At 41.8% G+C, this 22,343-nt stretch overlaps 1 protein-coding gene across 3 annotated transcripts; it reads right to left on the reverse strand.

The window, feature by feature from the left end:
• Positions 1-1,507: 1,507 nt before the first annotated feature.
• On the reverse strand, positions 1,508-22,098 carry LOC134552275 (MARVEL domain-containing protein 3-like). Of its 3 annotated transcripts, none has more exons than XM_063400822.1 (4): positions 21,889-22,098; positions 20,168-20,323; positions 16,576-16,736; positions 1,508-3,143 (listed from the first exon to the last, which is right to left on the reverse strand). In XM_063400822.1, the coding sequence occupies exons 2-4, from the start codon at positions 20,281-20,283 to the stop codon at positions 2,443-2,445; spliced, it is 978 nt and encodes a 325-aa protein (XP_063256892.1). In that variant the 5' UTR covers positions 20,284-20,323; positions 21,889-22,098; the 3' UTR covers positions 1,508-2,442. The 3 variants fall into 3 exon arrangements, with proteins under 3 accessions (XP_063256892.1, XP_063256883.1, XP_063256902.1); XM_063400813.1 differs by lacking the exon at positions 21,889-22,098 and adding an exon at positions 21,513-21,747; XM_063400832.1 differs by lacking the exon at positions 21,889-22,098 and adding an exon at positions 21,160-21,314.
• Positions 22,099-22,343: the final 245 nt, after the last annotated feature.

Genomic DNA, 22,343 nt, shown 5'->3' on the forward strand with positions numbered 1-22,343 from the left:
CATCCAGCTCGGGGGTCTCAGCGCTGAAAGGACATGGACCTGTTGGGGTGAGTCCGTAGGCTCACGAACAGAGGCTGGCCATGAAGACAGACTGAGAGAGTTGGAGTTGTTCAGCCTGAAGAAAAGAAGGCTCTGGGAAGACCTTTTTGTCTTTCAATATATAAAAGAGGGCTGATTAATGTGGAGAGAGACATTTTACTAGAGCCTGTAGTGACAGGACAAGAGGGAGTAGAATTTAAAGAGTAGAATTAGTTTTATTATAAGGAATAAATTTGAAGCTGTAAAAGTTAGAAACATGAGGGGATGATGAGTGCAGGAAAGCCACTGGGTGAAGAGCTGAGAGAATGTGACTGGGACTGACCTGTATTTACCACCTACTTTTTGACTCTCCACGTAAAATTGCTCCTGCTAAAAGGAAAGGGACTCAAAATGGATGGACTGTGAGGTGTCCAAGGAAGGAACACTGCAGCAATAGTCCACAGTGGAGTTCTGTGTACCATTTTCTAAAGACTGAATTACCTTGCAGCAAATGAAGCCTTTACCACAGACAAAAGGAAAAAAGAGACAAGAAAAAAAAAAAACAACCCAAATTGATGCTCCCAAAAAGACTGTAGCTTTTACACAGTGATGGCAGGCAAGCGTGCAAAAATGAATGGGACAGAGTAAGAAGCCCTGAGATTAAAGTTCATATCATGCATGTATTTAAAGACCAATTTAAATTTATGCATTCTTACCTGCAATGTTGTCTAATCTTTTGAATTTGTCACGTCAAGGTGCTGCTTTTTGTTGTTTGTATAAGTTAATAACAGTGTGTCATTGTGTAACTAAGCCTTCTTTCAAACTGTGCAAGGTGTAGAGGTAGCACAGAACAGGATTGGAGGCAGAGATGCTCAGCAAATGGTCAGCTGGGCTGTAGCTGCATGCCAGACATCCCTGGAACAGACTTTGCAGCTGATTACAGCATGCCAGAGAAGGTCCAGGCTTTGGCAAAGAGCTAGAAATCAAAGTCCTAATTTCCTGACTCTATGACTATTGTGAGTCATAGCACGTTTGGAAAAACACTATTCCTGTCTCTCCATAAGCATAATAATGCAATGGAGCATTATTATGCTATGGAGCTTGTTGGTGTTCAAAGTGTTAAAGAGATGTTTAAGGAATTATATCAATGATACTTATTGTAAAGGCTCATGTAATCACTTTAATCAGAACCATGTTTTCTTGTCTGGCCTCAAACAGAATCCTTTGAGATCTCCGTGTATGTGTGTGTATACATATGAGTATGTATGAAGTATGCAGTAAATAAGCTCTACTATGGTTCAAAAAAGATTCATCTGGGCAATGACTGTGAGCCAGACAAAACTGAAAAGAATGAAAATGGCCAGAACTTTCCCTCCTCTCAAGCTGACAGATCTCATGCACTTCAAGAACAGTCGTTTCTTTTTCTCACTCCCTAATCTTTGAAGACCAGTGATCTATTTCATCGGCCTCAAACAAAGGACTCTTGAAAGATGTTCTCTTAAATTTATTTTCTCAACCCTGGGGCATACAATTACTGCTGTTCACTCATGCTTTGCCTGTTTAGATATTGGAAGGATGCATGTACTTTCTGTCATTGTTACAGCATTCCCAGGGCAGGCAGCGTGTTCCCGATTCAGGCTCTGCCCACCAGAGGCTGTGGAGTCGGCAAGCCAAACCTTGTTTAGGTGCTTACAGAAACAAATGGTATCTTTACTAAGCTGATACCTGGCCACTGTGATGCCTCTCAGGTTCTGATCTGCGCTCAGTGAGATAGGAAAATGTACTAGGAAACTGGCTAAGACCCTGAATGCTGCCTTTGACATTGCAGCTAGTTCCCCCCAGCGGCATTCCTCAGGGAGCACATGATCGGCATGTGTCAACCCCCGTGACTCAGAAGATAAAACGCTTCACTAGCCCAGGCAAAAAAGGTCACAAGTGTAACTTCGGACACGATTTCTGAGAGGCACTCGGATGTCCTTTGCTTTGTAAGCACTGTAGGATAAAGGACCAGAACACACAACAGGCACAGGATCTCTTGAAAGCTGCCCATCCTAGCTGTATTCAATTCCCTGTGTCACGGGAGAGGAAAGGAAGTGGTTGTTAGCACAAGTTTGGCAGCAACGCAGCTGTAACCTGTTAAAAGCCCACTGCTGTTTGGATTTTCTCTGTGCAGGATGAAAACATTACAATCAAATGCATTTTAAATGCAGGAGTCCAGCTTGAGAGACCAGTGTGAAAACCCTTGCTAAAACAGTCACTCAATGTCGATTTTATTACGTCATGTTGTAGCAGCATGGTTATAATCGGTGATTCAATACACACTTCAGCACCTTACAGGAAAATATCCTGTGGTCTGGTTGCCTGTTTGCCAGTGTCCATCCTTTGCTGAAGCCTCAGTTCTCTGGCACAGCCCCAGAGCTGATTTCACACTAACGTGGCGAGAGCCTGAATGTTGTGGGAGCTTTCAGAGGTCCTGTGCAGGGCGTGGTGGTTTCTGACGCTTCTGTCTCCAACGCTGTCCTTGGGGCTGTGCTGAGCCTTGGCCGTGTGGCTCTGGAAGGCCCGCACGGTGCGGATAGCAAGGATGGAGAGCACAAAGCTGGCAAAGTACAGGCAGGAAGCGACAACCCCGAAGAGGCCGACGGCCGCATCGCCGCCCTGCACGGCGCAGTTCATGGAGGTGTAGCCACGGCGTGCGTAGAGCCGCTCGCGCCTCCTGCACACCTCGGTGGCGTTCACCTGCGTGACAAAGTGCAGGTAGAGCCCCACGGCCGCCAGGTACGCCAGGCCGGCCAGCAGGCTGAAGGCACCTTCGCCCACCAGCAGCCCTGGCCGGAGCTGCTGGATGGGTTTTGCCCCCACAACGAGGAAGACGAGGGTGAGCGTGGCCGCTGTTAAGCTGAAGGCCACTCCGCCATACACGCAAGGGGCTCTCATCTGGGTGAAGTGCATGTCCAGCTCCCTCACCTCCCGCAGCTCCGTGCCCTCAAAGGGGCTGTAGGCCGAATTCAGGTTAAAGGATCCGAGGCCTCCAAGGGACGTGAAGCCTGCAACGGAGGCTTGGGAAGCGCCCACGCAAATCAGCACCAGGATGTTAACTGTGATTTCCACAAACTTCAAAATACCTGGAAGGGGCAGAAAGACGGGAATAGGTGTCAAAAGCACATCTTGTGCAAACTGTGGGTGACAGAAGTACACCAAAACCATAGACAGAGAGTTCTAATACTGAGATATTCCTCTTGGCTACAGCTAAAGAAAAGCACTTGGAAAAAAAAAAAAAAAAAAAAAAAAAGAGAAGCCTGAACTCTCACGGGTACATTTTGGAGGTTGGGCAAATTACTTTTTTTAATTTGTCAGTGTGCTTGATAGATGGATCTTCATGCAGTGAAAAAAAATCCATAAAAATTTTACAGTGCTTGTGTTACTGCCAAGGCAAGCGCACAGTGATTATATTTTGGCCTGTAACTACTTGGCATAAACACAGTGAGCAAGAAATATCCAGTATGAACAAAATGCTGAGGTTGAAGCTGACAAAAACCTAGAAGCTTCTAACAGCTTGAAAATTCATGCAAGTTATTTAGGTCCTTCAAAATATGTTTATTGCTTTAACTTACACCTTTTTTTTTTCTGTGAAGGTATTTGTTAATTTAAACTTACTATCTAACCAGATGCAACTAGCACTTTATCTCCTTCAGAGGCATAAATCCCTCATAACTCTGAAGAAATGGTTTCCAGTTGCACAAAAGAAACCCGAAAAAGAAGGAGGGGAAGGACTCAAAACCAGCCTTATATGCAGAAATAAATTAAGTGAATTTGATACTAGGTCATGTGTGTTCTTTCACACCCTGACCTTCAAAAGAAAGTCTTCTGAGTTGACTCTTCACTTTTTCTTATGTTAGGCTGCTAGTAATAGTAACCAAGTATTTTTAAGGGAAAAAATACAAACAAAACCCAGAACCAAAAAGGGGAGAAATTACTTATTTTGTGGTAGCTGCCTCTCAGGAAGCTGCCTCATGTTTGATAAATCGGATTATTCTGTGACAGCTCACTAGGGGTCAGACTAAGATTAGTAAACACGAAGGATGTTGCAGCACAGCACAGCTAGAGATGCCTTTTGGGGAAATGAAAACCCTTAGTGTGCCAGGCGTGTAGCTCCAAAGTTCTGAAGTTAATTACAGAATTGTAAATCTTATTATTCCACTGCTGTCTGACAGCCAAGAATGTAAGATGTTCGACACAGTGGTCCTATATTTGTCTTTAAAGTGGGGCAGGATCTGTGGTTTGTACACAGACTTTCATTTTATGCTGCTAGCACTGATCCACACAGCATTTCCCTCTTGAGCAATGGCTCAGTTGTTGTCAAGGCTGTATGGGCTTGAAAAGGAAGGGCTGAAGCAGGAACACAAGGGAATTAAACAAATTCCTCTCTTGTGTTGCCAGATGCTTCTAACCAAGGAAAGTCAGTGACAGCCACAATGAAGGATTATCAGATATTCCCATTCTGCCCCTTCTTACTCCCTCCACAGAGAGCTAAGTTAATGAGTCCTTTCCTGCTGCCACTTGCTCTGCACAGGAAGGTAGTGTTAGTTAGAGCAGACAAAATTGTTCCCCTTGTTCAAGAGGAACCAAGTGAGCAGTTCTGTGTATGTGTTCTTCAGAGGCGATGCTGATTTCTGCATGACAGCGTGCCTTTTCTTCGACCCTTCTGCACAACCATTTCTGTGCAATAACTGTGCTGGTCACCAAACCTCTTCAGGAGGCTTCATCTATTTCAAAGGAGGTATTTGTGAAGCTAAACGTAAAAAGAAATTTAACTTTGGGCCCTGGAGTTAGGATTTGGAACTCCTTGTACCAAATTGAAAAATGCAGCCAAAGGACTCATCATTTTTAATAAGAGTCATCACTTTACTAGGACTGTTCATAGTATTTTGAAAGAGTAGTAGCTGTGCAGAACATTAACTGGAACTCAATCAGGTAGGGTTTTTTTTGGTCTGTTGAGTTGTACATTATGCCTTCCAAGTACAGGGAGTCAACTTAGCTCCTCAGGGCCCTTAGACAGTGTGACAATCTTGGATGCAGAAGGGCACTTCCCTTTTTAAAGGCTGACTATTGATTTCATAGATGCTCCAGCTGGAAACAGTTCTTACAAGTCTACATGGAGGAAAGACTGTTTGATTAAAGGAAACATAAATTTTAAGTATGTTTGGCTACTTGGTAGTTGGGAATTCATGATCAGTCAGCTGCTGACTTCAGAATTTCCTTTTCGTCTGTGTACTGAGGCCCTCTGACCTGCTGAGCATCAACTTTTCCCCTACATCACCTTGCTGAGCTTTGGAAAAGGCAATTTTCTGTTCTCAAAGTGGTCACTGCCTGCTGCTAACCTCCCCACATTTATAACCAACCCCAATCCTCAATGATGCTGCTCCAAAACTTTCTACGTTTGCACACATTCTGTATGCCACCCTTTAACTTTGCTGAGCTGATTGATAATGGGATGACAAATGTGATCAGTGCAGGTCTACTGTATTTTCACCTTCAGCAGTAGATGCTTTAAAAGCATGCCTGAAAAATTTCCTTAGACAGGGCCTTCAGGTTGGACAGGTTTTGTATGCACCTGTTGTATGTACTATGTGCAGTTGTAACACATGCCTGATGTAGAATTGATTCAAGTGACTAAACAATGGAGAGAGAGATGTTCAGCAGCAGCTACTCCACCAGTCACTTGTATCATTTGGATTAACTTGTTTTTTTAAAAAGAAAGTGCAAAAACAAAGCCTTCTGTATTAAAGACAATTCTAAAATGATAAGCAGTATGTAGAATGAATTACAGGACTATGATGACAGCCAGCTGGGTTTATGAGCGTAGCAGACAATTAGTGGAAATGCCTAAAACCTTGTATAATCATCAGGGCTTTGATGGAAATATTGAGCCTTACAGTATGTTCCAACCCAGGAACCCCAAAAGCCTCGTGCAGCCTTAATCTGTGATAGTTACAAGCTGATACTAAATCCTACTAGTATAAACAGGCTAGAAACAGATTTGAGAAGTAAGGAATAGAAGGACAGTTAAGTTTTGAATCTTAGCTCTGCCAGGGTAGGGTCACACACATCGTAGCAGTGACCTGTGTCAAGCAGTGTGCTGTGGGTGGAATGATCGAGTTACAAGCCACGCTTCTGAGTCTGCACTGCCATTTCTGCTTTCACAGGCCAGTTAGCCATGTCATCTGGGAGTTAGACCTGCAGAAACCAAAAGGTCTTCCTATGGGGAAACTGCTTATCTCTACAGTTAATTCCCTAATCCCATGCAACAATGAATACATTGCAAGATTTAAGTGTAAAATGATTGGAGGTCTGAACAGCTCAAAATTCAATTGGTTTAATTATTTTTTTCCTTTCTCACATTCAACATCTTTGGATTTACCAAAGAGGTAATATTTGGTAAACATTCTATTCTAAAATGTTACTCATTTGTATTAAAATCAGCTGGCTTTAGGAACTCTCCTTACTGAATAAATCACAGGACTTCTGTCAGGGCCTCTGGATTGCCATTTCCTTTCCCATGCTTCTTTCCTGTACTGCTCTTCAGCACTGAAGGTGAGGAGAATGGCTGCAATCTAGAAGTGGGTGGTGCCAGAGCTTTCCAGAGAATTGTTTCATTTTTTTCCATAAAATCTAAATCTGAAGTGGACAGTAACTTCACTGTATCATATTTGTTAATTTTGCTTGAATGCAGTTTTTTGCTGTGAGTACACTTCCTGCTATAACCAACAATACAGCCTTCCAATTTATACTGTTTATCTACTACTCATGTTTTCTTTCCCTTTCTTTTCCTTGCTGGGCTATTTCCATGGTATCAACCCACTGAACAATGGTTTTGTCTTGTGTCAAATGGTGGGCTTGACCATCCAGTAAAGCTGACAGGTGAGCTGGTTAAGACCCACAGGCAGCTGACTTTAACAGCTCCCACCCTTGGCTGAGCAGCCACTACTTTTCTCTGTGTTAACTACACATTAGGCCCTTCTAAGAGTTGTTCAAATAAATTAAAATACAAGGAAAGTATTTAACTCTTTTCTTTTGTGCTGCTGGTTTTGTTCTGCAATTTTAGCAACTCGAGGTGACTCACAGCATATCTGATGAGCAATCATGTTAGCATGAGTTTAGCAAGGGCAATAACAGCCAGGACCAGAGAAGGACCAGAAACTCCCCTTCTCAGGTGTGGTAAGCTCTTAAATCTGTGTGCTCTGCCTCATAAAGCCACACAGTGGCTGAATGTGGGGTACCCAGTGACTCAGCTGGGCAGTCAAGTCTCGTGTCAGAAGCCATAAAGAGGAATTTCCATCCAGGCACTGTGGCAGGAGAGCTCTGATGTTCAGGTGTGGGGGTCGTGGTGTGTGTATACATGTGTATATAAAGTAAAATGGGTCAATTCTTGTTTGTTCCTTTGTTTCTGCAGCTGCCATAAATTAATTTGCTCAACAGACGGTTCTGGCTCTTTCTGTTGAACTCTCCTGACCCCATGAGGGCCACACTAATGGAAAAGACCTTCAAAGTGTCTCCCTCCACTGTATCTGGGATAGGAGTCATCTTCTTCCTCTGCTGAATGCACACGGACTCCTCCTCCTGTCTCTTTTTGTATCATTCCCTCCTCTTCAATGAACATCACTGTGTACTTCCAGAATATTCTATGTCTACCACTCCCCTTTTTGGCTTGCCTTCTCCCTCTGCTTCCTTTGCAGACCACGTACCACTGGGACCAGCAGGACCTAGGGGCAGCCCTGGGGGTGTGTGGCTGCCACTCGTGAACACCTGGACCCCAGTGGCAGGGCTGGTGACACACAGGTCAGTGGTGCCCATGTCACATCCCATTAGGGGTCGCTCCAGGAGAAGGGAAGAGAGGAGTTAGAAGCTTCAACACACACAAAAAGTCATTCTCCAATCCTTTTTCACTGCAAGCTGTCATTTGGTTCTTCCTCCCTACCCCCTAGTTTGGGTAGCTTTCTGCTTTTCAGAGGTAATCTTTCTTTTTATTTATTATTCTCACCCCCCAGAAAGGGGCAGACAAGTATTTGACCATGTATAGTGACTTACAAAAGCAGTAGTCAGTTCTGAAAAAAATCTCAAATGGAGAACATCTCTTGCCAGCGCAGGTTGGGCATTCCCCAGAGACTGAAGGCACAGCTCAATGCAGCTTTGGCCACCTCTTTGCTAAACTGAGTTGGTGGCAGGAGGAAAAAAGAGAGGGGAGAAAATGTCAAAGTAAAGCAGGATTTAGCTCTGCTTTTGGAAGAGGACAAAATGGGACAGAAATGGGGAGAAACCAAAACAGATGAGAACTGAACAAGGGAAAAGAAATGAAGACAACAATTGCAAGAGATCAAAAATATAAAATCTGAATACAAAGATATTTTATTACCTTTCTAACAGTATTATTCCCTTTATGTAGAAAGCAAGATCTTATTGAAACCAATAACAAGAATTGAACCAGCTTCACTAACGCAGAGTAAGGGCAATACACAGCTTTGTCATAAACAAAGAAAAGCCCCTCAAGCCCCCACACCACTATTATTTTTGCAGGTCTCTGTTCTTCAGCCAGTGGTGGGATTTAGCTTTCACTTAGTCATGCTAAAATCAAAGGAAAAAAAAAAAAAAAACAACAACCCAACCCTAAAACACAAGAATTAGGCAATGTAACACCAACAAAATCTTGGCTTTTCAGAGGACCCAAGGGATGCACATACTCAGAGCCAACTGCATTTAAATTGCACGGATGTGCCCAACACATTTATGCTTTTTTGAGATATCCATCTTACTGGAAATCACTGAAAAAATACCTTAAAACTGGGAAAATTAAATTATTTATGTGCTGTAGAAAAAAAACTTTATTATTACCTTTTAATAAGTTGTCTCTCTTTAGTCAAGATAATCACTCTGTTAGGAAATCTCAAAGGATGACCAGCCTTGGCTTTAATGACTCAGAGAAATCTTGCACTCACAGAGTGCTCAGATCCAAATGTATTATCCTGTTTATTCTGTGTATCCTCTTCCCTTAAAGAACAACTATCCCACCTGCTCTATTCTTTTTGCTTAATACCCTCCCATCCTCTAAACAGTGCTGTCCAATTTTCACAGGAAAGGGTGGACTTAAATTGTAGAATTACTGCATCATCCTCTATTCCCACATTTTCCCAGCACTGTAAGACACAGTTTCAGTACAACCCAGCCCTTGCCTGGGAACAACAGCTACGGTTTACTTGTACCCAGTAGCTCTTTAAAGCATAATTTCTAGAATGTTCTTGATTTCTCTCCTGCTAATTGAGCATGAGTCATCTTTCCTCATCTTGGAGAGAGGGTGGGAAGAAAAATATCTTACATTTAGCTGTAGTATTTGACAGTACTTCTTAAAAATAACAACTGTAAAAGGCTGTATTCTATTTGTAGCACTGGTAGGTCTCTGTATGGTCACCTCACATTCTACATGTCAGGAAATGGCCTTTTTATCCTTTTTTTCTTAAAGTACCAATAGTTCTTTCAAGTAGTAAACAAGTGTCTTGGTATTGAAACAAGCTTGCAGGAGTTTTTTTAAAAAGAGTTCAGAAAACAATGAAACACTCTTGTTCCATATGCCAGCTTTCCATGGCCACTCCCTCAGTTTGAACTGAAACCGAGCCACCTTTAGAAAGTACAAAGATTGGGGTGTCATTGCTCTTTAAGTAATCATAATCTGGCTTAAGGTGGGTCAGGTTGGAGGCACCTGTGAACCTGAGCTTCCTATTCACTTTACCAATTGTGGGTTGTCACACCTGGTGAACAACATTCCTGCCTGGGTGGATTTTTCTCCTTCAAGAGAGCTAGGATCACCTGCTCAAGAAATAGAGCTACATTCAATAGAAAGTCTGTCTGCTGTATCAATTGGCTTTGAGAGCTACTTTTTAAAGAGAAGAGTTTCCCTTTGTTCCCATAATTTGGGTCAGATGTGGGGAAGACAAAACTGGTTCTCTTACAGAAAAGATGGTGTAACTCTTCTTCTGTAATGACAGCAAGCAAACCTAACTAAGATTTGCCAGTACAGGAAACATGGACTGGAGTCTAACACACACCTAACAGCTAACAGCAACTTTCCCAGTATCTTTCCCTGCCAACTTTAGTGAGTCTTCTCAGTTGCAGTTCTCCCTTCTCTAAAAACAACTGTGTACATGTTAGCACAATGCCAAAAGGTGGATGAAAATAATTTCATATGAAAACGTGGGCAGAGTCAAGTCCTGTGTGTTGGCAAGGCAACAGTTTGCTAAAGGTAGGATTTGGCATCTGTAAGTAGTGTAGCTCCCCTGTGTGTTTTTATAGAGCCAACTGCTCAAGGCTGTTTGTATTTCACAGCAAAGAGGACTGAGCTCCAAATGAAATACTTTAGCATCAGAACAGGAAGGCAGGTTACCTGCAGCTCTGCTGCTCTATCTTGTTACTCTGTTACTTTAATTAAGCACTTTGAATAACTGGGATTATTTTAATCTGCACAGCTCCATCCAATTCCTGCTATTAATATCATCTGTCTTCACAATTGCAAGATTAAAAAACTTGATGGCAATTTCAGTCTGTTAGTCACAGTGTATTTAAAATATACTTTGTAACAGATAGGAGGGGAAGCCATCTAATTACAATGAGACTATAGGGGGCCCTAGTGCTCCCTTCCTCGGCAGGAATATATGGAAGTTATGGATACATGGAAATTTACTGCCACAGGAACAGTGTACAGCAGCGTTGGGCACAATTAAAAGGAACTAAGCACGGCACACTGTGAGGGCAAAATGTGAAGAGGGTGACTCCAAAACACAACAGTTTCTAATCCTGTTGGGTGCCCCCACAGGAATGCAGGTGTCCTGCATTGCCAAAAAGATGTACGTGCTGCTAAACGTAATTGTCAAATGCTTGTTTTCACACATAGAGTTGCCTCCACTATGCACATTTAATGGCCCTTCCGTGGTTTTGAATGTGCATACCTGAAGCTACAGGAGATTGTTCACTTCAGCCCAATGCCTCTTGCAGACCACTGTTCTCCCCAAACTGAAAGGGATACGAGTGCTCCACAAAATGTTTTTCCCCTCCTGCTCCAATGTCTGACTCCGAGAGGAGCAGTATCACAACCCAACACAGCAAAGAAACAACAGCAGTATTACGGCTGAGAACAATGGCATAACTCAAAGCGAGTCTCTGTTAGTGTGAACCCTGTGTCTTGGTTAACTTTTCATCTCAGTATTCTTTTCTAGTCTATTAGTATATCCCAGCATGCATAGCTATAGGGGAAAAAAATGACTGTGTTTTGTAAAAACAAAAGCTTATAGATGTTTACATTTGAATTAATGCTGGCTTGTTAGTGCATGAATGTATCCTGGAGAAAGTAATTTTTACTCCCTAATTCTATTTCCTCCTCCAAATAAATTCAGTTTGATATTTCCTCCTGGCTATGCTTGAAATTGGAGACTTTTCATGTTGTTACAAACCATAATGCTGTCTTTTTCTGATAGGAAATTGGTCTGAAGGTTTTAACAATTGTGGATGTTAGAATGTAGGCAAAAGGCATGATTGTTTGGAAGTGCCTACAATATGCTTAAGAAATCTGACACTATTCAAGGCGCAAAGCTGTATTCACAGCAGCAAAGAACAGGGATTCAATTACAGTTGCTCCGCCACAAACTGTTTTGTAACCTTTTCAGTGTTATCTTCCTTAAATGCCAAATGGGTTGAAAAATTAATTAAAAAAAACCCCATACAAGCCAAAAAAAGTTATTTGCTCAGGAATCATGACCAGCACAGTACAATTCTACGGAAGGCACAGGTAATTTTCTGAGTCATGTACTGACCAAAGATGGGAGAAACTTAGTTGACCTTCGCTGTTCAGGCAAAACTACAGGAGGCATTATCCAAGAATTGTACTACTTCACCTCTTTCACACCAATATACATAATAAAAAGAAAATTAAAAGTTTTTAATGTCAAGTGACCAAACATGAGAGACCAGTTTATGATCAGCAATTCACTCTTGGGTTCAACTCAGATTTTCCTCTCACTGAGGTGAAGGATGGCAGCCAGCATTGAACACTTTTTTCATCCTGTCTGCTAAACAAAAGCACTGAATCTGGTTATATTTTCAAATATATCTAGGGGGGTATTTGAAAGGCAAATTTATTACTAATTTAGGTTTTCTACACAGAAGAGAGAATTACAGAAATGTTACCTGCACTGTGAAAAGTAAATTGAATGCTTCCTTCTGACAGAATTTCAGCTCTAAGAATCCCCAGGTCAAAAGACTCTTGTTGTTTTCAACATGTTCAGCTTTAAATGGCATGTGTAATATATTGTGTGTAAGCAGTAAGAAATGGCTACTGCAAGCAGCAGTTCCTTAATTAATGGAAGGTTTGTCTTTGTCACAGTTTATTTTGAATTCCTATAAATTATATAGTGCTTCTAGGCAGTTTGACACCAGTTATAAGCTGTTCCCTAAATCTCCTCCACTACTGTAGAAAGAGAAGGTGGCAGACTTCTGTTTCTACTGCTTTTTGATCTGTAATCTGCAGGCTCACAAGTGTAGCTTTCCTACGGAAATTACCCCAACATCTAGAAACTAGACATAAAGACAGCATAGCAGGGAATAGTCAAGAGTTTGTTATAGGGAAGTCACTTCAAAGAATCAGCAGATATGTGAAGAAAGGTAGGGCTCTTAAATGACCTAAGCTCCTCTAAGATAAACAATCCTCTCACTGGTAAGCAGTGGTTAAAGGATAATAAAAAGGAAATGGCCAGTTTTCAGGCAACTGAAAGGGGAGTTAAGGGAATAAGCTCTGATTTGTGTTGCCCCTCACCAGTATGCCCATGTTGGCAGTGCAGCGGGAGGGCATTTGCAGAGTCAGACTGGTGGAGTTGAAGACACAGGGGGGCTACAGGACAGCCATTTTCTGGAGAGAGAGGAGTACTTCATTTTGGCTCTAATTTGGTCCAAAGGGCAGAGTGCCTGCTAGTAGTTACAGCTCACTCTCTCATTTAGTTTTATCCAAAGAAAACACAGTTGGTGCACTCTGGGTCTGCTCTGCAATGTGGCCCAAAGACCTGTAAGCAGAATTTCCAAACAGGTTCAGCTCAAAACTACATGCCAAAATACTATGGTAGATGCACAGACTAATTAATTGAAAAGATTGAAAACTGAGATGGTGAAGTCTGCTTTAATAACAATAATAATAATGATAAAAATTTCTTCATGCCTGCCAACAGTAAAATTGGTAGCCTCCTACGAGCTCAAGCTCTTGAATGAGAAATTAATGAAATCAGTGTTCAATAAGCGACCTCCACTTAATGGTTGTACAGAAATACCCACAAACACCGATTCCCCTGTCAACAAAGCACACAGAAGGACTCTCAGCAAAGCATTTTCCATTTCAGGTAGCTTTCTTTGAAGACCTCAGCTCAGTGTTCACTGATAGTCAAACACCACACAAAAGGTGGGAAGCATTAGAATAGGATTACAGAACCAGAGCCTTAAGGCAGATGTCTGATTCTTTTGGGAATTTATCTGGAATTTTTACTGCATTTCTGGTCAGCCTATCTCAAAAAGGTGTGGTGGATCTGGAAAAGGTATAAGACTGGAAAACTGACCAAAACTGGCTATTGTTCAATTTGTGAAGAAACAATAGGGGCGTAGGAAAAAGAGAAGACTTCACTCTAAAACCATAAATCTCATGGAGAAACTGAATATATGAGATTATCATCAGAAACACCTTGTTTAAAACATTTTAAGGAATGAAACAGTAGTACTTCAAGTGAAACTCTGAAACTCCTTATCTTAAGGTAATGTGAAGGTCAAACATTTAAAAAAGCAATACAGCAGAGAATTAAACAAATTTGATAGGTCTGTAAAGAGGTATTAAACACAACAGATGTGAGTGCAGTCTTCCAATTCAGGAAATTCCACCAATCCAAAGTCTGGAGAGTATTCCAGAAGATAGCTTACTCTCTACTCGTTTAAACTTTGATGGTCCTTCTAAGTTTGTACTTTAGTCCATTGTTTGAAAGGAAGAGTGATAAAGTGCCTCGTGATCCAGCACTGCTATCCATGTGATTCCACCTGAATGGCTTTGAATAGGTATATATACCTATATAATGTTTTAACAGACTTTTTTCCCCTTCTGTTTTCATGATGAAAGGATTAAAAAAGAGCAGAATGTTTTGAAGTTTCTTAGATGGTATCAAATTTTCCTACCAGCAAAAGGGGTTGGTATCAGTTGTTTCTTCCATTATATGTGGGCTGGGTTTATTGCCCTAATGTGGTCTAGGGAGAAGAAATAGGGGGCAGGGAATAGGGAGGAAAGTGGGAATAACAAAGACAGGAGAATGAGGTCCTAAAGTGTTCTAAGATCCTAAGCTGTTTAAAGGATCCTTAAAAAACCCATCTGCTTATTTCTCAAATTCAGCTTTAGTATTTTGGGATATAGCTGGTAAAAAACATGGATGAAGGGGGCACAGTCTTGGTGAAGCAAACACTTTTCAGAGCTCTGGTTGTATAGAATTCCTCTCTAGTTTGTTAAACTGCTCAAAATGCATAAAGAACATAATCTAGGTGTTCCAGGCAAAAGAAAAAAAACTCCAAAGCTCAACTACTCAGTGGACCATCAGAAACTAAGGTTCACATTTCAGCTGTTGCTCTGGAAAAGATTGTGTTTCATCACTTGATTTCCCAGACTTGTTTGAGCCTAGTTTATTTTAAAATTATGTTGATTGGGAAGGGGGAATTTCACCAGAGTGCTGATAAATCATTGGCAAAATAAAGAGATGGTTTAAGAAGCATTTACAGGAACTTTTCATGCTCTAAAGTGTTGCAGCTCCCATGTACTGACTCCTTAGTAAACAATTCATGTAGTTCATTTACAGCATCTACCATGACTGAAGGGAATACAGACTTCTGCAAAACAATTCCAGTAAAGTCTGCTAAATCTTGGTACTTCCAAAAACTAAACAGGGGAGTAACATTCTCATAATCTTATCAACCTTCAATATATTTTCATTTTTCAAAATAAGGTTGCTAATAAAAGGGTTTCTTCTCTGCGTGATCTCTTTTCCTTCCTCCACTGCAAGCTCAGACATTAAATTTTTGGAAAACAGTGAGCAATACCTGGGGGAGGGGTGGGAGTAAAAGCATCGTTGTCATCTGATGCATCCAAAACTAGGACATTTTAAAAATCTTAATGATGTTTAGTGCACCAAAATAATGAAAAGCAAATGCAGGGGAAAAAAATCCCAGAAATTCACATTAAGCTATCCATAACAACCAGTGAAACTTAAAACTAAAACTAGCTTGCCACTTCATTTTTCTAAAGCTCTGATAAAATAGTGCTTGGAGCTTTCTGCAGCTTTTCAGACAAGTTAAGATAATTCAGTATGGTTGAAGAAGAAACGGATGATACAATTTTATCATGGATAAAGTATCAGCATGGCTTCATGTAATTAAATCTTTACTAATGGCTGCAATTACATCTGAATATGAAAAACAAACTGCATACTAATTCACAGAACATATTTGCAAGACAAAACAGTTTATCTCACTCTTAAAATTGTTCACATATTCACACACAGAGAAAACTTAAGAGCAAATTGATTGTGCTACTTAACTTTCCTACATGGAGTGAAGAAATAACCTAACATTATTACTTTAATTTACTTCCAACAGCTAATCTCTTCACTTTTCTCTCTACTGGAGGACGCTGAAAGTCTATTTATAGATATCAGCCAAAGACTTTGCACCTAGCTGCAAGTTCAGCTCTGACTTCAGCGGAGCATTCCTACAGACAAGGTGAGAACGATCGGTGCTCTGAAAGAGGGAAAACTTCCAAGGGGTAATAAATATTTTAACGACTTCTTTTTTTCAGTTCACAGGAATGAGTTTACTAAGGCTGATTTTCCCCCACATTAAGGCTCATTTCTATCCTTGTTGCAGTTGCTTTTACCTAAGAAAAACCCAAGTTATTTCTCCAAAACTGGTTTATTGGATTCATATCCAGAAAAAAAAAAGTCTCCCGCAATGATGCTTTATAAAGACGTATGAGTGATAACTGGAGTAATCCAGAATTGATAAAAAGTGTCAGAAGAATGTTTCAGAAATAAAGTAGCATCAAACCTTCAACAGCCATCTCTAAATTGCTCACAGATGCAAATGTCTATTTTATTCCTAAATCCCAAAGGTTGACTCTTGTTGTACAGACTGGCTGATTACACACATGACCCACTCTGGTGCTCTGGATGCATATTCCAGAGATGCATTTTCAAGTATTTAAATATTTGTATAAATATTGCCTTTAGATGTCTAAAATGGCATAACCCTCAGTTATTCCATTCATTAACTTTCTCTGTCCTTGTGGACCTTTTTTTTTTTTGGGTTGTGGGGTTTTTTCCATTTGTTTTCTTTTGTTTTATTATTCCTCTAGTTTTTCTTTGTTGTGTTCCTAAACACAGAAACCAAAAATGAGAGAAATCCTTGGAAGGAGAGAGGTGGATGGCAGGCAGTAAGAGTCTCACATACCTCTTGTTGTGCATACCTTTGAACACTTCATTGAGAAGCTTTCCTTGGGAGGATAAAACTCTAGTGGTGGGCCAAAATACTCCTGTGCTGCTCCTGGAGTTTTAGAGTAAGGATCTGAGTAAACAGTAGAAGTCCTTGAGTGCTGGCCACCTCGGATGTCTCTACAATGGAGTAAATGACTGATGGTTATTAATTAGGTCATAGTCCCGCCCGAACATTAGAACATGAGGAGTTGTCAGATGTTCCTCTTAGTACAAGCAACTAGCTTGCTTCACAGGCATCTGACCTTTTTTTGCTTCCCTGTTTTGAAAGCAAATATCCCCAAAACTTGCATAAATCCATGTTCACAAAGATATTTGCATTCAATGGTCCTTATTTTGGAAAATACTGTACTCACTGGGTAGGCTGGCTGAACTGTTTAGCTTACTGGCAAAAAGGTAGAAAGAGGAAATTACAGCTTTTTCATGAAAACCAAACAATTTAGCTAGTCCTAGCAGGCCAGATAATAGAAATGAGAAAGATTTTGGCATAATAAATGTGCAAAGTAGCACAACTATTTCATGGGTGTTCTGTCAAGTTTGTATTTCCAACTAGGGTCTCTCACAAAGATGGCTTTTAAAAGAATAAAAGCTATTAAAATAAACACATAGATTTCAAATGAGGGAAAAATAGTCTATTCAAATTTTTAGGTCCTTGAGGATATTAGAAGAAGAATCTAAAACCAACCCTCCTCCCCCAAAAAATCAGTTTCTGCTGTCTCCAATTAGTCTCTTCATTGATACAATGGTGCAGTTTTCTGCAGTGACATACAGCTCCATATCTGAAGCCTGACGATTTTTAAAGTTGGTGAGATTTAGGTTATTTTATAGGAAAAGTGCAATTTTCCCTTTAAACTGAGCTAACATTCAAGTTAGAAGAAATACTGGCTGAATTTTTTTTGTGTGTTTGGTCTAATTGACATTTTCTCCCTCATTTGAAGAATTGGAGCTTGCCTTTTTCAAGGTACAGCTGGATGAGTTGATTGTTGAAGGGTATTTTAAGTCTCATTCAGCATTATTATTTTTAAAAGTCTCCTTTGTATTCTTTTTTTATCTTGAATTTCTTATCCACAGATCAGCATTTTCAACTGTAGGTTTTTTTCCTAGTATCATTACATTTCACTAAGGTTTATCTTCATCCAATTCCAGATGCAATATTATCTCGTTCATCCACATTAAATCTTGTTCTTTGTAGTTTTTACATTTTAATTAAGACATTCAATAACAAGACCACTGCTAACATCTCCGTGTTTAGCTGCCAACAGCTCTATTTGGCTGAAACACTTCTGATTTTTCTGACCTCTGTCCTGTGTCTTGTGCAACTACCAAAGCATCCTGTGCAGCTGTGTCACATAAATTAAATAAGCTGTGTGATTTATAAGACTTCCAGTAACTTGAAAGCAATCCCTTTGGTACTTCTGATGCAGCTGCTTCTCTCTATTGTTTCCTGTTACTTGCCAGAAAACAAAACAAGACAAAAAATCAAACCAACCCCCCTTGAATGTTCAGCAACAGCGTACATCTAGGGAAAAAGAAATCCTTTTTTTAGATGCTTTTTTTTTCCTCACAGTGGCCTGTTCTGGCCACCTTGGCTGCTGTTTTCCTTGAGGATTTTACCATTCTAGGTAACTCTCCTCAGCAGTGGGAGGAAGGTTGCCATAGGAGTTTCAGACAGAAATGCATTTGGAAAGAGAAATACTCTGGCTAGAAAGTCTAGTTCATCAGGGATGAAAGTTCATTAGGGATGGATGCCTAATAAGGCATCCAAAGTGCAGCTTTACAAAAAATTCTTCCCATGTATTTCATTGTAGGGTCTGGTGGTCTTCTGATCAATCAGCCAAAATTTTCACCAAAACCCATGAGAACTCCATGAGAACCAAGCAGAGGAAATGTTGTTAGGTTAAGCCAAACTCCCTCAAAACAACTGGCAGAAGAGTTTTTCAATTAGTTTTGGTGGGGTCTGATGGCCCCCAGATGCTTGACTTGACTCTAAGAATTATCTTCATGGCTGTTACGGATTTGCAACTGCAGCTTCCCTTCCTCTAATCCCTGGTGGATACAGGGATGTCTGTGAACCTTTATGGTCCATCCATCAATTTTCGATCTACCAGTCCAAACATAAAAAACTAACAGCAAAACCAACAAAACCAGAGAAGTGCTTTATTAAAAACTAGTGGTTTAATTTATAGCTAGCCTTTCACACATTGCTTATATTATGCTATACATGAAAGAAAAAAACAGTCCACATCAAACCTCCAACTCTTTTGTTGGTTTGTTTTCTTTTTTTTTCTCTCCATTGTGCTATTAATGTGTTACTGGCATTAGCTGCTCTCACTTCTAATATGTTCAAGATAATTTAACTATATTGCCTGATGATCTCTGCTTTTGCTAAGGACAGACATTCAGCTTCTGAGGATGATTCTTAGGCTGGTCTTTGTTCCCATTTCTCTTCAAATTTCATTATTTAAGAGAGACAGAAGAAAAATTCATTAGCTATTTTCACAATGCAATAGTTTTACCGCTATCAAAGTGTTTTGCCATATATATTACTTAATATATACTTGCCATATAATACTTGCCATAACTATTCCTTGTAGTTCACACAGTGCTCTTCTCTGCTCCTTTCATTGTCATCCTGTTTTCCTTGCTAAAATGCATATTATCAGGGAGTACTTCAGTATTTCAGCTCTTCAATAATCTTCATTATATTTATCTCCTCTCCCTGTTCGCCTTTATTCTTAAATTCTCTACAGTCACCTCCCCAGAGTCTAACTGGCAGAGATGAACGCTCTTGCTGCCATGGCCAATTTGCCAGTAGTGTTTAGATCTACAGACCTCTTTCCTACAGTACAGCCATGCACTGGCATGACCTAAAAGGAAAACAGCCTTAGCTCACTAAGTCTAGCATGCTTCAGCCTGGCCAGGTTGGAAGGAGAAGTGTAATATCCTAAGACTTTATTTGGCACTGGAAACCCATTACTTGATCTGCTCATTGTGGTGATAGTGGCTGGCCCACTCTCAAGTGCTGCCAACAGCCTCAGACACTTCAACAATCACTCATCTATTGACAGCGACTACTGAAAGTAATTTTATTTCAGATTAATAGGAGCATGTTCACAGCTGAACTAGAGCAACCTGAGAGCTCACAAAGACCCTGTGCTGGTCTCAGTCATGTAACATTCATATTTAAGCAGTACATATTTGGTAAGACATAGCTTGACATCACCTGCTGACCACTGTCTTCAGGAACTGTACTAAGACTCATGGTCACACTTCACCTACTTGTCACCCAACCTGATTCAGACTATCTCAGGAAATTCCCATCTCTGCCTGTGTTACACAGGCTTTCTGTCCTGTCTCAAGCTCAAAACAAAGAAAAAAGGTTAAATTTCTAAGTGTAAAATAGCTCCCTGTTGCAAATGCAGTATTCTCATGCTTTCAAGGCTGAGTAAAAGCTTACTTTACTATTGTAAATGAAGCCTTTTTAAAAGCAGAGAGAAGGCAGACATTATAGACCTGCTGTGATCTATTTCTCTGAGGAGATAAAGACGTACCTTGCATTGTATGGGTATGGTTTTCTTGCTCTTCTCTCTTCCTTGTATCTATCAGATCTATGGTTCTCATGGTGCCTGTACTGCTTATCTTGGTATCGACTCCCAGCATGAGACATCTTGTTTCTCAGATGTATTCTCTCCTTCTAAAATAACTTCCTGAGCCAGAGAAACAAAACCAGTTCATTTTATTGCTCCACTTAAAAGTTATTCATTGACCAGCACTCACTTCCATTTCATGCTGATTCAAAATTAGTAGACTTCTTTAAGAAGTGAAGGAAGTAAAACCCTTTAAACTACAAGGTAACTTCATTAAAGCAAGAAGCTTTTCTTTACCTTTTCATCAAGTAAATGCAACGTTTCTCTACTTGACACTTACTGCACATAGCTTATTTACTAGATCTGCTCTGCTTCTCCTGCCTTTGCTGCCAGGACAAGGGATTGTGCCCACCAAGAACTGAATTTGTCTTCTGCAATGTTGTGTCCCAGGTAAAGCATTAAGCCCAGCAAGTGCAGTGCACTGCAGGAGTGTGCACACAGCCGCCACCGGCACAGGGAAGTCTGGAGGAGCAGGCTGTGACCTTTGTCCCGGGAGTTTCCAGAGGAGGGCACCGTGGGTGTAAACAGCGCCAGCACCAAACTTCGCCCATGATTTACATAAACATGAGGTACGGGCAAAGCCGTGCTGGGCTGAAAGCAAGTTGGCAAGAAGCTGTGTCCTGATAATTCTGTATTAAATACTACCAGGTTGTTATGTGCTGTGCAATACAATTAAGCCCAAACCTGTAAAACAGGGAAACACAAACACCTGAGCAATCTTTAGAAGCATTTGCCTTCATCACAGCCCTTCAACACCCCTGCAGAAGTGCCTGCAGTCGGTTTAATTTGCGCCGATCAAGGCCTATAACCTTCCTCCATCTCCTTTGGGTATTACAGACTAAGTAAATATAAACATATAAAAAATATAATATAAAGGAAAAAAAATGTTTGTTTACATCTAAGAGGGAGAGAGACAGCGCCTTCCCCCGAGGGCTGGAGCCATTCCGCAGGGAAAGGTTCCTGGTGCCGCTGCCGGTGCCGCAGCGCCGAGACCCCCCTGGCGCCCCGGGGTGGCCTTGGCGCGGGCGCTGCCCCGGGACAGCCGCGGCACACGGGGCACACGGGACACACGGGGCACACGGGACACACGGGGCACACGGGACACACGGGGCACACGGGACACACGGGGCACATGGGACACATGGGACACACGGGGCACACGGGACACCTCCTCCCGGGCCCCTTCGCCTCCACCCACCGCCAGCTCCCCTGGGCCCCGGCGGCGAGGCCCGCGACCCCCGGCGCTCACCTGAGGGAGCGCCCAGCTCCGTCCCGCCCCGCAGCAGCTCCCGGCGCCGCCGGCACCGCCCTCCGGCCCGGCCACCGCCCGCCTGCCCTGCCCGGGGCGGCCCTGCCCGCTGCTGCCTCCTCACGGGGGAAAGGTGAGAACCGAGGCACAAAAGCACCGAGTCCGTTCGGCTGGGAATGACCTAAAGATCTCTGAGCTCGTCAAGTGCAGTCTGTGATCCAACACCGCCGTGTCAACTAGCACATGGCACTGAGTGCCGCGTTTCCTTAAATACTGCCAGGGATGGTGACTGCACCTCCTCCCTGGGCAGCTCATTCAAATGTCTAATCACTCTTTCAGTGAAGAAATTATTCCTGATGTCCAACCTGAACCTCACCTGGCACAGCTTGAGGCTGGGTCCTCTTGTGCTGTCAATGGTCACCTGGAGAAGACGCCGTCCCCCACCTGGCTACAGCCTCCTTCCAGGCAGCTGTAGGGAGTGATAAGGTCACCCCGGAGCCTCTTTTGCTCCAGGCTAAACACCCCCAGCTCCCTCAGCCACTCTGCATGGGATGTGCACTCCAGACCCTTCACCAGCTTCCTTGCCCTTTGCTGGTCAATGAGGAGGAACGAGGGCCGTGGGAATGGGCTGGTGTCTGGGAGTGTGGGACAACCCAGGCTTTGTTTAATCTAATAAAATGAACTCCCTGTGCCCTACAGTGCTGAGGAAGAATTTGGTAACCGTGAGAGGATATAAAACCTGAAGGTTAATAAAGTAGAAATTCAAGGTCCCCACAGGTTGCCTTATTGTTTTTCCAAAGCCACATCCATTGGCAGCGTTCAGGGCAGAAA

Source organism: Prinia subflava, chromosome 1 (assembly GCF_021018805.1).
Source record: "Prinia subflava isolate CZ2003 ecotype Zambia chromosome 1, Cam_Psub_1.2, whole genome shotgun sequence".
NCBI lineage: Eukaryota > Metazoa > Chordata > Aves > Passeriformes > Cisticolidae > Prinia > Prinia subflava.

What these genes read in the sequence shown, in the direction of transcription:
- LOC134552275 (XM_063400822.1), bottom strand. Translation starts at nt 20,283, where the DNA reads ATGTCTCATGCTGGGAGTCGATACCAAGATAAGCAGTACAGGCACCAT. An exon ending in CCATACCCATACAATGCAAG is followed by an intron (nt 16,737 to 20,167) that starts GTACGTCTTTAT and finishes ACTCCATTGTAG; the next exon opens with AGACATCCGAGGTGGCCAGC. An exon ending in AAAGGTATGCACAACAAGAG is followed by an intron (nt 3,144 to 16,575) that starts GTATGTGAGACT and finishes TGCCCCTTCCAG; the next exon opens with GTATTTTGAAGTTTGTGGAA.